The sequence below is a fragment of the Nesoenas mayeri genome (assembly GCF_963082525.1).
Source record: "Nesoenas mayeri genome assembly, chromosome: 3".
NCBI classification, from domain to species: Eukaryota; Metazoa; Chordata; class Aves; order Columbiformes; family Columbidae; genus Nesoenas; species Nesoenas mayeri.
Window position 1 is genome coordinate 5,977,901 of NC_137544.1, and position 15,133 is coordinate 5,993,033.

Genomic DNA, 15,133 nt, shown 5'->3' on the forward strand with positions numbered 1-15,133 from the left:
AGGCTTGATTTCCAGACATTTCTCTGCTCTGGTATCACAATTCAGTATTTATTTTCCATGCTATGAATTGTGGCTTTTATTTAGTTTGTAAGATTCAGCAGCTAATCACTTCTGAGTTTGATGCATAAGGAGAAAGAAATGCTTCAAGAAAATGCAACACAATGGGAAGCAACTACCCTGGTTAAGAGATGTCCTATGCTCACCTACTTGGTGCTTGACCTGGACAGGCTGGAGAGCTGGGCAGGGAAAAATCTAATTAAACATAACAAGGGCAAGTGCAGAGGACAGGACAAGTGCAAGGGCATGTGGACAGGAACAACCCCAGGTTCCAGTATAAGTTGGGGAATGACCTATTAGAGAGCAGCGTAGGGGAAAGGGACCTGGGGGTCCTGGGGACAGCAGGATGACCATGAGCCAGCACTGGGCCCTTGTGGCCAGGAAGCCAATGGTACCTGGGGTGGGTGAGAAGGGAGGTGGTCAGTAGGTCAGAGAGGTTCTCCTGCCCCTCTGCTCTGCCCTGGGGAGACCACACCTGGAATATTGTGTCCAGTTGTGGCCCCGCAGTTCCAGAAGGACAGGGAACTGCTGGAGAGAGTCCAGCGCAGGACAACAAAGATGCTGCAGGGAGTGGAGCATCTCCATTATGAGGAAAGGCTGAGGGAGCTGGGGCTCTTTAGCTTGGAGAAGAGGAGACTGAGGGGTGACCTCATTAATGTTTTAAAATATGTAAAGGGTGAGTGTCAGGAGGATGGAGCCAGGCTCTTCTCAGTGACAACCAATGGTAGGACAAGGGGCAATGGGTGCAAACTGGAACACAGGAGGTTCCACTTAAGTATGAGACGAAACTTCTTCTCAGTGAGGTGACAGACACTGAACAGGCTGCCCAGGGGGGTTGTGGAGTCTCCTTCTCTGGAGACATTCAAACCCGCCTGGACACCTTCCTGTGTAACCTCATCTGGGTGTTCCTGTTCCAGGGGGATTGGACTGGAGGAGCTTTTGAGGTCCCTTCCAACCCCTAACATCCTGTGATTCTGTGATTCACTTTAATTCCTTGTATTTTAATTTACATGGAAAGCTGATAAAACTAAGACCACATTAACATGCATATTTCGTATTTTCCAATGTATTTGTGTTCTTAATCTTACTCTCAGTACTGAAATATCTACCCTAAAAATCTGCTGTTGGATCCTCTTGTAGGGATAGTCTAAGTGTTCAGGTTACATGTGCAGTCCTATAAGAATGAGCTTCAAAACCCAAAATGCTGGTATTTCTAATATACTTCTTAATTAAATAGAAAACAATGTGTTTATTATTAGAGGGTCTTACTGACTTTCACCTTAGGCAAGAGATCATTCAGCTTTTCTAATGAGATCTGAACTCTAGCATGAATGTAGACTCTGGTGGCTTTGCAAATGGGCACTAAAAAATTACACCACCTGTACTTAGTGACTGGCTAATATGTAATCAAATCTTGTGGCACACTAGTTTTCAGTTTGGAACTTACTCAAAGGATGATTACAATAAACAGATAGTGACTACTGAGTGACTCAAGTGATTCTCCAGTTTTTGCTCAAGTGTCTGTGCCTGTTTGCAAAGTCCTATCTGAAATCAATCCAATACCATGGGCAACATAGAACAGAAGGTAGTAAAAAATGACATCTTTACTTCTGAGGAGAAAAACTGCGCTCCCTAATCCTGCAGTCAGAAGGAAAAAGGGAAAACAAAACCCCAAACCAAGAACAAGAGGAGAAATACAAAGATCAAATATACATAAGAAGGGACAGAACAAATCTCCATTTAGCCCAGGCTCTAACAGTAGCTTATGGAATAGTGTAACTACAAGACAAGCTTATATTAATTATTTTCCTGAATAGTCTTGCAGGTTCCGTTGATCTGTGGTTAAAACACTTCCTTAACCAAATGCATCTTTGAATTCAATGGCTTTCAATAGTTTGTCTTTTTGTTTGTTTGTTTCCAAAAAAAGGTTGTGCAATTCAATAGATCTGAGCTCATTTTGGCTACATTCAGCTGAAGTGAAGCCTCAAAATTACTTCCAGTGCTCCTCCATATTGTTTGTATGCTACAAACTGTGGATGGAGAGGTTATGACGACACACAGCCTGCCCACTCTGCTATCAGAAGGTAAGTTCCATTTTAGATGAAAGGGATTCTTAGTAATTTCATAGAAGGTATTTATAGGCTTGACCCATGAGCCTGATTAAAACTAGGTTTTGGTTCCAGGCTGGAGTCTAATACTGAGAAAAAACATTGTTATTCCCTTAGTGAATATACGGATAAGGAAAGGAAAAAGGGGCCTTCTCTACTATACGTATCATGTCTAGAAACAGTAGATAAATGAACCTTCAGATAAATTAAGTTGGCAATGCCTTAGTCTGAGAGACATGCATCAGTCTTCTATGGATGAAGCATGAAAAAATCCTTTTCTAAATATTGGTTTGTGAATACTCTCAACTACCTGTTAAATCCAGGACACTGCCTGTTTAATCTCAAAACTTTCTCTTCTGCAGTAGTTGAAATAGAAGAATGTCATCAAGCCCTCTTCTGTTTTATGCCATAGGGAACCTTCCCCTATGGCCTTAATTGGTGAAAAGAGCTTATTTTCTTCCACAGAAGGCTTTTTGTGATATGAATCCTTCAATGGAAGGAGAGAGAAATTCTGGAGCACACGTTGTATGGCTGGTTGTGAGGATTTCTGCCAAAAATATGAGGTCTCTGTGCTGAGGTTTTAGTCTCGCTCTTCACAGTAGTGTCAGAAAATCTTTTCCTTGCAACAAAGGAGACGCAGGAATGTCACAGAGTAATACTGACAAATACAGACAAAATTATATGGGAGCAATTTAACCTCATGTGAACATACTTTTAATACATCTCACAACTCCATGGATTTTTCTTTTGAGTTTAGTAAATCCTGGGCATAAAAATCTTGGAAATGGTTTTATGCCAGTGACTAATTCTTTCAGGAAAGCCTGAGATGATAAAACTGTTCTCAGTACAGACCTTGTTAACATCTGACCTTAAGAAATAAACTGTTGTCATTTTTTCTTCATTCGAAAAGGACTTACTTAAATATTGGGCTAATAGATCTTAAAAGATCAGTAATGTGCTACATAAAGGTTCAAATATCTGAAATAAGAGTCACTTTATTGCTCCCAAAGTACCTGAAATACATCCTTTCTTGCAAAAAAAGATTTGCATTATCACATTTCTACACAACCTCTGAAGCACTGATTTCTTTAATTACTTCAAAGCATGGCAGCAATTTCAATAACATGCTACCAATGGGACCTTCGTCAGACTTCAGCGTAATTATTTCACCCCAATTCTCCAAAGTTTACATAAATGATAACTGTATTGTGAGTACCAATATACGGTGACTAGTACATCAAAGAAAAAAACATGTTAAACACAGGATCACAAATAAACACAGCATTAAAATACACTTAGAAGAAGAATGTTTCTTTAGTTTTACATTTGGCTTCTACTCAAATGTTCTGTGGAAATACTGTTTATATGTATGTGTGTCTACACTTAATTATATATATAAATAATATATATATATCTAAAGTTTCCTTCAAAAGATTTAAGTTAAAACACAGTCATTTGGGCGGCAAAAATACAACAGCCCAGAATCTTCCTCTTCTTCAGAGAAAGCAAACAGTGGCAAAAAATACTCAAAAGACTGAAAATACTCAAAGAACTGAAAGACAGAAAAGCAAATAACACCTTGTCCTCCCAGCAAAACAGCCTAAATTTACAGTATGAGCAACGTTCGCTAAAATGTTCTAAAAACAACAATACCAGGACTGAAGACCCAAACAAATAGCGCACTTTGTGTCACCATAGCAATCAACCCCAATGCAAGAAAACCCTAATAATCTTAGATTTGTAGCAGCATAAAAAGTCTATTGATATTATTGGTTATGACAAGAGACTTTTTCCACACGATAGCTTTTCCCATTCTGATCAGAAATACACAACATTTATAGATATATAGATAATAATGGAAAAGTGCTTCTGTTTATTTTCTGTTTACTTTTAACCAATTCAACCATTACTCAAGAGAAATAGAGTTTACCCAGTACGCCAAACATTCCCAAGCAATGACTAATCAGAGAAACCATTGATACCAGTAGGCTTATTTTTATACCCAATAATGGTTAGAAGCACTTTGATGCCCAGACAGTTGAGGCACTACTAGTTGTGCCACCTTTACACTCATCTGGAAACACTGGACTGATGCAATAAAATGAATTCCCTCTGTATTTGGATTCCTAGCTTTGGTAAGGTATGTTTTGCAATATTAAAAAAAAAAAATGCCTAGAGAATAAAGGGTTTTTTCTTGATTGATGTTCCATCTATGTTCTTTTTAATCTTTGCATCTATGTATAATATATCAAAATAAGTAGACAGTATATAGGGAGCTGATGTTGATCTTATAGTCTATTAGAGAACGTCATCACACTCTTTTTTCATACCATCAAGGTCTCACTGCATACACAGAATCTCTCTCCAAAAAGAACCATCTGATCAGCTGAATAGCTCTATAAATTCTATTTAAACTGCCTGGGTCTCCAGCAACTTCAGTGGGAGATCATGAGGCACTTAAGAAAAACCCCAAACAAATCTAAACATTTTAATCTGTAGAGAAATCTCACCCCAAGATGTATTCTTTCACAGGGTGTAGCTGTTAAAATTCAACAAGGGTTAACACTTAAAAACTGTGATTCTAAAAATTAATAAATTATGAGATTCCGGCATGGTATCATGAGATAATAGAAGTCACCACTCAACTAAATGCAAAATATACCTTCTGTTGACAAGCATCTGAAATCAGTAAGGAAGTGTAAAATAATAATTTTTGAAGAATCAGAAAAATAATTTTATGGTAAAAATAATACAGCAAAAACTATGTGCTCTGAGAAACAATGCCCTCATGCTTAGAAACACAAAACTTTTTAGTTTGTCTTCCAGCATGCAGTTTCTATTAAGTATATGTTGTCTGTACTGCAGCACTAAGCTTTCCATGTGGGCTTTAAATCAAATTCCAGTTTGTTATTGATAGACCCCGCATGAACAGATACTCCCTGAAGAGGAATGACCCCACACAGCACTTAAACTAGCATAATTTTTGCAAGTGAAATGAGTATAGTAGTACTAAAAAGCCTCAGAGCTGCTTCTAAATCATTTCCCGCTTATTTACTTTGTGCATCTTTTCCAAATTAGTTGAATGAATTTGAGTACTTTAACACCATCTTTCAGATCCTGGCTTCACAGAAGGGCACACAGTTGTTGTTGCTGCTGTTTTCTGAATTATCTCACGAAATTGTAGTTGTCTCCACTAAAAGATGCCAGGTCCATGCCCTAGCTCCAAGGGCAGCCAGCATGGACCAACCTATGTCTGTGCCTCTGCTCTCCAAGCGTCCCAAAGGGAGCAGTCACAACCCAACCATCCCATAGAGAGAGCTCCTGGCCCAGGTTGACTCCCAGAGGGTGCCCAGAAATTGTCTGGGACAGCGCTACTTGGCTCAGGTCAAAGCATGACCAGATAAAGGTTTTAATAATAGAATATTATATTTTGGGTTGGACGAGACCTTCAAAGCTCATCCAGTCCCACCCCTGCCATCAACAGGGACATCTTCACCCAGATCAGGTTGCTCAGAGCCCCGTCCAGCCTGGCCTGGGATGTCTCCAGGGATGGGGCATCCACCACCTCTCTGGGTAACCTGGGACAGGCTCTCATCACCCTCAGTGTCAAAAATTTCTTCCTCCTGTCTGGTCTGATCACATTCCAGTAGAAAGTAATCTGCTTATTCACTGTCTAATTTACTGCTACAGACCCAATTAAATGCCAGGTCTACCTTGTTTCTATGATTGAAACAGAGGGGACCTACAGAGCATGATTTCTTGGACCCTCAGGTGCATTTGTCTGTGTTTAGATGTCTTGTCCAAGCACAAATTAATTGGATCTGAGCACAGACAAAATTATATGGGAGCAATTTAACCTCATGTGAACAAAGGATTTATTCCAGACACATCTAGACTTTATGGCAATCTACTATATTTTGCACAGGGCCCACTGTATTTCCATGAGCTATGTACAAATTTCCTACTATCATAAGAATACTAATGAGCACTAGAGGAAAAATCACATCCACAACAAACTTCGTAGAACAATAATACATACCTGTAGTTTTTAAATACTTAATGTAGTTTGTAGGACAATGCATCTCAAAGAACCACAAGCTTCTGCCAATCCCTTTCTGTATGGTTGTAACTTGGTTTTAATATTCTGCTGGCATCTAGCCTGTTTTCAAGGTAGTGTATTCTCCTAGGAAAGTTATTTTCCCTCCATTGTTTATTCAAACTTGAAATATACTATGAAAGCATTATGGCGGCTGCTGCAACTGAATTATTGCCATATAACATCTGAGTGTTGGAAATATATCCCTAAACTAGCAGTCAGAGTGGCAGATGAATGGTGTTTCTCTTAATCCTAGGGGAATAAAAGTGAAATAGAGCATTCACAGCATGATGCTCTATGAATTCCTTTGTATGTCAGCTTAGACTTCTGATGGGAAGATTTTTTGCTGTCGGGGGAGGTATTTGAACTATAAAATAAATGATAAAAAAATGGATATTTACAGAATAAGAGAGAAGTTGGCTTTGCAATGACATTGACTGAAGTTTTAAAATAGATATACTTGATTTTAATAACAAGAAATGGAGAATTTGATAGTGGTTCTCATACAAATAATTAGCAGAACTGGAGGTACCGTTCACAAAATCACAGCCAAACCTGGAAACAGTCCTACTAGGGACAGGTCACCTGAGGGGTCCGGAGTAGCAACATAAGGACACAAACAGCCAAAAGTGCATCCCTACCCAAACTGCAAAATAAGGGAAACCACAAAGATTTTAAATGACCATGTCCCTTCTCCCCACACCAATTCAGCCACATCCCACAGGAATCCTAACTCTCCCCTATAAATGATTTTTAAGAGACAGAGGAAAGAAATATTGCAATCCACTTGCAAGGTCTTATTTCTCATGGATTCTGTCATACAACAGGCAACAGAAGGGAAATGGAATTCCTGAACGCCACTGGCTCTGGTTGTTGCAGAGCGTAACTTGTACAATAAAAAAGGGGTGATAGGTAGATCACACCATTAGATTTTATTCTCAAGAGGCTGTCATCTGTTATGAAGACAACTTCATTGATCCTGATGACTCTCTTCATGTGCACGGCTCAGTTACATCTACAAACTAAAACAGTTTATTCCATTTATAATTGTTCTTAATCTGACAAGCAGCATTTCATGAGTGTTTCACTGCTGTTTTGGGAAGGCAAAATATTATTGTGAAGGGAGACAGATGTGCTATTCCAGTTTTTATTTTGGCAATACAGTTGGCTGGTTTGCCACTATTTATTGCTACTATTGAAGTTTTTATAATAAGCCATGATCACAATGTATCGATAACATAATGACGCATTATGACAAAGTAATGTGAACTTCGCTATTAATCTCTGCCTTGTATTCCACTTTCCTTTGTACATTGCTATTATTGCTGTTTTAGAGATAGTCCCTTTGCTTCAAATTAAAACCACAGAATACATCAATAAGTACTATATGCAATCCTAGAAGAATGTCTTTTTTCTTTTTCTTTTATTTAACATGGCAGCATTAGTGGGTGTTTTTCAGTCAAAACTGTAGAATTGTTTGTTCTCCTTTAGCAATGTTCAAAAGTGGCTTGGAGCTTTACATTTTAGTACAAATATGGAATAGACCTCACAGAACAGCAAGTGATTTCATGAAGTCTTAGCTCTAATTTTATAAAATGTTTTAAAAGAAATGAGTATAAACAATATTTGCTTTTTGTATCATAACTGAAACCATACTGCTAAACAATCATATCCTGTTTAGCCCATAATGACATCAAAAATATATGTTTATCATCTGCTCTGGACAACTTAGCATGATTTCGGCCCAAGGCAAAGTAGAACTGAAATCATTTACAGTTGTCCAAACCAAGATAATACACATTTCTGAGGTAATTGATACCTAAAAGGAACATTGCTTTAAGATCGTAGTTCACAATTTCGGTATACTAATTCCTTCAAGAATGCTGTTAAAGTGTCTATTGGATTTCCTCCAAAATTTAGCATGGATTAAACAATCTACTGTACAAAGAAAATGCGATACATGAGATTAGCCCATCCACTAACGACTTCTTCCGTTAGGAATGGATCACATTTCCTACTATCTTTGATTCCTTTCCACCCACCTCAAAGTGATAACAAAATCCCCAACAAAACAAAGCCAAAAATCTGTTAAACATTTTGAACAGCATGACTGAAGCAATCTTTCATGTTTTGTCATTAGTTTTCCAAAGTAAGGAGAAAGAAAATAGAGAGTACTGACTTCATACCATGTTTCATGCAACTATGCTAAAATACGTAGATCTTGGGTTTTTTGGTGTGTGCGTTTTTCTTTGTTTTTTAACATGAAAACAGATTAAGAGTTCACAAAATGTAATAAAGTAGAGCAAGAGGGAGAAGAATTACTTTTTATACTTATACACATGTGAATTATAATTTAGTGAGAAAAAAGCAAAAACATACAGTCAGATGAAAGGATAAATATTTGATTACAAGAATACATTAGTTGACAGACAAACTGAGTCAGATTTCTCCTTGTTTAGGTCAGGGAACTTCATACTTCTGGCAACCTGTGCAGTTTTTCAGACCAAAAAAGTATTATACTGGAATGCCAGAAAATGGGATCTGTTACTAGCCAAATTCTTAGAGAGAAGGGATTCTTGATTAGATTTTGAGTAATTTCAATGGAGAAAAGGAAGGGGAAACAGGACTGGGAAAGTCCCAGTTCTCAAAAGGGGCTCCATTAAGACAAAAAAAAAAAGTGATTTATATCTAGGGCAGGATAAACATCGTGTTATTTCTTAGAATCTTCTATGAAATCCTGAAAGTGGAATGAGGCCCTAATTAAATACACTAATATTACCAAATGCATCAGCAACCTCAGCACAGAAAAGAAAATCAAACCAAAGAAACCAGCTTCTACCACCGAAAGGGTATAAAAAGCTCTGTAAAGCAATAAGTTTCTAACAGCCACACATACTGTACTACTGACTAAAAAGGACAGAAAATGGCCCAAACATCGTTGTGTAAGTGTGAACGTGCTCCCAGTGCAGTTTTGCCCTTGACACCCAGTTGCCCACACGAGACATGAGGAGGAACTGGGCACGAACAGGGGAACAACTTGTTCTCTATATTCATAGTGGACAGGGTAGTCCTGTCCACCTACAAGAAATTTAGCTGTAGGGACCAAAACCAGGCCATATCACCTGTGTTTTGGGCCACAGAACTGGCTCTGGCCTAGTTTATTGATTAGTACAGATGGAGACTTTAGATCTTTTAAATACTTCAGAGTAAGTGATATTCAAGAAGATGCTCTACTGATAGAGAGGACATAGGGTTGATAAGGTCTATAAGGCGTACTCGTAGTATCTTGTGCCAGTATAGCTAAACAGTTAAACCGAGTAAAACCAAGTGGTGTCAAAACCGTTGTTCCATAGATTTCCTTGCCAACACAGTTATACCACTTCTTGAGCCCAGGCTAACTTTTTCAGAGTGATATGTCAATGCATTCTGTAATGTAGACATAATTTTTCATATGTACACAGATCAGCAAATAAGACTTGAAAGCAGGATGGACAGAAGAGCGTATGCTGAAGCATGTTTGCACAGAATATTTTATCTGTAAGTTGTGTTATGAAAAAAGTCTTCAAATGATATTGAAACAGTTTTCTAATGAGAGGAATAATGAAAAAGAAAAAAATGATTGTGAAAAATTAATGCAAAATGTTTATAAATAGAATCTGCTTTCTACAAGAAGCAAATACAAATACACGGCAGACAGAAAGATCCATAACTACCCCTTCATAATCTTCCTTCTCAGCATGCGTGCTTAGATATCAGGAAAGACTTAAGAGAATAGGAAAAATATGGAAATAGGATTCCTTTAGACCATCTGGGCAAAAGCAAAAAATATGTAACAATGATATATGCAGCATGAAAATGAATCAGACCAGCATGATGTGTGTAATACTTTGCAGTTTTCTCTGCTGGAGATGGGTATCAGTAAAATAAAAGAATTACCTCCATCCGCTCTTGTTTGACATCATCAATCTCATCATCTTCAAACATGGCCAAGAGCTCTCCAGTCTGGTCAATGGAGTTGAGAAAGTCTTGAGCAAGCTTCTGCCGTTTGTTGGTGTTATTACTGTTGAATTTGTCTTCACAAAGGTAAGAAAAGAACAACAAAAAAAGTTATTTGGCTTCTCCAAACATCAATTAATGTCCCTAGGACGGACATGTTTTAGAATCAGGTGCACCATGTGGAAAAAGCCTGTTCTTACTGTCCTCCTCATATAAGTTGTGCTACCTGAGCAAGGTGATGTTACTGCTGTGCTGCAGTAGCACTGTAGTGAAAAACTCACCATTGGTATTTTCTAATATAACCTGGTGGTTTTTAGTAATTTAGAGAAACCTAGCCTACCGCTCATATATCATTATTTCCCAGTGAAGGATCCACAGCAGACAGAGCTGTAGAAGAAACCACCCTTCTTTGGTTGGACAAAAACCTCACGTGTACAACAGAATATTTGGAGGAAATGTTCCTTCCTGAAAGCAGGTAGAACATCCTCATTACCTACAGCCTAAAGCAAATCATAACACTAACACTGAGATGCAGCTCCACGGGTGATGGACCATTGCCCTACCGTACAACCTAGAGAACCTTGGCAAGATGATCTCTGCTGTTCTAAACAGAATAGCAGCTATAAAGACATTAGCTTCCCAAGACAGAATTAATGGCTTCAATTACCAAAGCCGGCAGAAATGTAATCTTTAATTCCCAGATTAACTGTTTTTAGGAAGCATTTCATGAGCATCTAAATGGCTTATGAAAATTCTTTATTTGTTTTAAATAGTGACACAGACTTGAGTAGTCAAAAAACAAAACTGTCAGGTAGGAAGCTATACTGCTGGATTGCTTGCACAAAACAACATACTTTCATGTGTGGTGAAAATAAAATGCCACAGGCAAATTAAATCTCAAATGAGTTGACAAAAACTTATCAACAGATTGACTAATTCAGGGCAAGAAGTACCATGTTTACCTAACATCAATGGGGATGCTCAGGGGAACCTAAAGGAATTTATTGTAAGGGAAAAAAATAAATATAAAAGGGTGTGAGAAAGGAAATAAGTTAAATAAATACAAGAAGTTATGTATGGACATTGCTAGCCGTTATAAAAATATGGCAAGCTTTAGATTTGCTGCAATAAGCTTTAAAATAACTTTTTACAAAGAAATGCTAATTACATTAAAAAAACCAACAAAACAAACTCTCTACCAGCAAATTATATGGCATAAATTAATATACATTTTTAATTCAAAGAGCTTTTCCTTTAAATGCACTGGTCATAAAATCTGTGACTTGCTCATGGAATGGGGAAACAGAACCGTTTCCCATTTGGTAAATTACAGATTCAAAATACAAAATGTTAAATCACACTGAAAACAAGCCCAGGTCATATATTAGTATTCAATGACTTTGGATTATGGGTTTTTCTGTAAAACATGTCAAAACACTTTGATAAGAATTTAACAAATGTCCAATCAATGGCAAGCAGCAGCTGCCACATTTAAATTACACACGCTGAAATCAATTAGCCCTTTAATCAGCACCAGTTTCTTACTTCAACAGAGTTCTGACATTAAGCAGTCTTATCACTTGGATAGTAGTTGCAAATACTTCTGACATATTTGAAACAGAAAAGCAGAGATACTCCAAAGACAATATTTTTGTGTCTTTAGCTATTAAGCAAGACATTAATACTTTGCATTGAGCTTTTCAGCACATTTATAAAATATCAAGCCTCTCCAAATTAAGTAATATTTTTACTACCTTCAAGGAGGTCATCTTCTTCTATTCCTTTGACAATTTTAGATTTGTAGTCTCGAAAAAACATGTATTTAAGTAGCCTTCTAAGCTTCTTCTAAGACAGAAAAAAACATTTGTATTAATTAGTATGATAGAGTTATTTTTTATTTAGATTAACTTTGTAACACAAACATACAAATGTGTAATATATTACTCAGTAAATATAATTATTTATATGTGATAATTTTGATTCTGCAGAAAGTACATCGACATCAGTAGCAATTCCACATTAAATATGATTTATTTGAGCTCCGTGGTACTTCGCTTGCCAACTGTGAGACAGAAATAGGTCTGACTTTCAGAAAGCAGAAATTCGGAAATCAAATTTCTTCAAGGTACTCAAAAAAAAATTGCTTAGTTTGGAAATTGAAGCCTACGAATGCGTATTTCCATGAACTTTGACATCCACATTAACCACTGCTTTCAGTATAGCCTTATGGATCGTATCAGACAAAGAAACTGCAATTTGTTCACATGTTTTAGTGTTCTTTAATTTTGATCTGGTTCTGGTCATTATGTTTCACCTACCAAATGAGAAAAGAAAAACAAAGGGGAGAAAAAAGAGGGCAGGAAAGTGAGAAACTAAGGAACAAAAGGAGATAAAGGAAGAATAAATAATGTTGATAAAAATAGTTGATAATAATTCTTTTCGTAACTTTGAAATTTGAAGAAAGAAAATGAATTTAATTTTAATATGGAAAGCTCTTTAATTCTTGACCTGCTCTATTTATTATTCAGAGAAAACAAGACCATCCCTACATATGGAGATTTTAGTGAGGCAAAGTACATGAAAAATATTATAAAGGAAAAATCAAGATAGGATTTACTGACAGCCTAGATGTCAAAAATGTAATGGTCACACTGTCAAATATCACGTCGACACCCTGCATAAATAGGAGGAAATTAAAATGCTTGATTTTTAATAAAAGGGATATAAAGCATAAAGATCAATATTTGTTTTGAGCTCTAAGGTACAGTACCCATCCTAAAGCTAGTAAAAAAACCTATTCATAATTGAAGTTACTAGAAAAAGGGACAATTAATTAAAATGTTATGCAATTATTGTACTGTGCATAATACAGTACAATTGCAGAGCAGCTGTGATTTTAAATAAAAATATTAGTGATGATGGACTCCTTTCACATAGGTTAAGCAAGCACTTAAAAATACAATAGGCAGTTTACTATGTCAAGTAAGAAACTTCTGTGTTATTACCATACCTTATCTTTGCGCATTAAGAACAGGAGATCTTCAGCAGAGATGACTCGAGCTCCTCTCAGCTGAGAAACTTCAGCTGCTTGCTGCAACTAAAATAAATCAATAAGTTAGAATGGCTGTTTGTGTGTTAAAAAATTTCTTCACTAATAAGTGAAGAATTTCTTCTAAATAAGTTCAGATAATATTTTGCATGGTAGTGCATAGCAAAATACAAGCTACGCACTAAAACACAACTGGGACTCTCAAAGGTGTCACTCACTTGTCTCTTGTTAGCCAAGAAATGAATAACAATTTCACAAAAAGACTAAAAGACTTTTGACAAATCTCAAGCAAAAGCTTTTTTTGTTTATGTTTAAAATGATTGCTTTTAAAAAGCACTATAGGCCTTTTTTCCTTTCCTTGCACCACATTAGCCCAGAAAAAGCACATATAATTCTCTCAGGCAATGTAAAAATGCCAAATTCTTGCCATAGCACTTTATATGCAACAGTGGAAGGGTGGCCGATCCCTCGCACGATTTTTAGAATAACAAATAATAATTTTAAACAGCTTACCTAAGTATTTTTTGAAAGAAACTCTATCTGTACTTGACTTACCATTAGTACAAAACAGATTCACATGAAGACTTTTTTAGGCAAAACCTTATTTCATTTGGGAGAAAGAAAATTAACTTATAGGCAACAACACAAAAACCTTCTTGAGCAGATCAGGCTATTCAGATATGAAATAGAAAAAGATAGGATTGAGCAATGAATGCAACAAAATTTGCTAAAAGGTGACCAAGGGAGTGTAAGGCAAAGAATGACCTTCACCTCCATCACAGCAGCTCCTCTAAAGACCCCAAATTCCTCAAACTGTGCTGTAAAGAGTCCCTCTTTGTAAGGGACTACGCATATCAGCCTTGGATTCAGCATTACTAAGTGTAGAAAATCAGACCAGTTTATATCAAAACTGGTACAAGATGAGAAACCAAATGTGTAGAAGCTGGTGCTTATCAAACTACTGGGCCAAAGAGGCCCAGCCCAAATGCACAAGATAAGTCTACAGGATTTTCTCCTTTCATCTCACCAGCCTTTGGCTCTGGCTTAAGATGATGGTGTAGAGCAGCTGGGATAGAAAGGATTGCATGGAATACACCTTGTCCTCTAAATTCTAAAACATTGTCCGAAAGACAAGATTTAATCATAGTTTCTTTGCTCGTATCCTCATTAACCATCTGATGGATGAACTGATAGTGAGCACAGTTCTCAAAAGGAGAGACAATTTTAAAAAGTCATTATATTAAAACTCATACACACCTGTAACATGATGAATAAACAAAAATTTAATTTATTTTCAAATATCTCTACATTCTTCTTTCAGAAATGCATTAATGCACCTGAAAATAATTTAAAGAAATCCTATCCTTCATGCTCACACTAGCAATGGTTTCACTCAGTATCACTGGCTGAATAAGTATATTATTAATCTGAGCTCCCATGCTGCTGTGTCTTGAAATAGGCCTATTCAGAAGTTAAAAAGATCAACAAAAACAGTAGCTGTTTCTAATATCCAAAGGAGGAGAAGGGGAGGGAAAAGATTTTCATTTTGGCAAGTGTTCAGTGGGCAAAAGATTCAGTCCATAAATCATAATACTGGACTGCATTAATTTTTTTCCACACTAATCACATGCATACAAAACGTTAACTGTATCTCGTATGCACAACAAAAAACATACTGCATGAAGAGTTTCAGATTTTCCCCTCGAAACCCTCTCTTGGCCCTTGCAGTCACAGAGACCAGCGAGATTTCAGGAATTCACAAGTCACAGTAATATAATCTTACTTGAAAAATGTAAGAATGTGAAAAATGATAGTCCTGTTTTTTGG

At 36.9% G+C, this 15,133-nt stretch overlaps 1 protein-coding gene across 2 annotated transcripts in view; it reads right to left on the reverse strand.

Annotated features, from left to right (window-relative positions):
* The window catches only part of SUPT3H (SPT3 homolog, SAGA and STAGA complex component), a gene marked incomplete at its 5' end in the record, with an annotated part of 272,713 nt that overhangs the window by 76,460 nt on the left and 181,120 nt on the right, over window positions 1-15,133 (reverse strand). The window contains 3 exons of one of the 2 annotated variants that reach the window (XM_080341030.1): window positions 10,198-10,334; window positions 12,009-12,102; window positions 13,268-13,348. In XM_080341030.1, coding sequence (XP_080197156.1) covers window positions 10,198-10,334; window positions 12,009-12,102; window positions 13,268-13,348 — 312 coding nt within the window. Of the gene's footprint in view, window positions 1-10,197; window positions 10,335-12,008; window positions 12,103-13,267; window positions 13,355-15,133 lie in introns of both variants that reach the window. The other variant, XM_080341029.1, reaches the window with a different exon arrangement.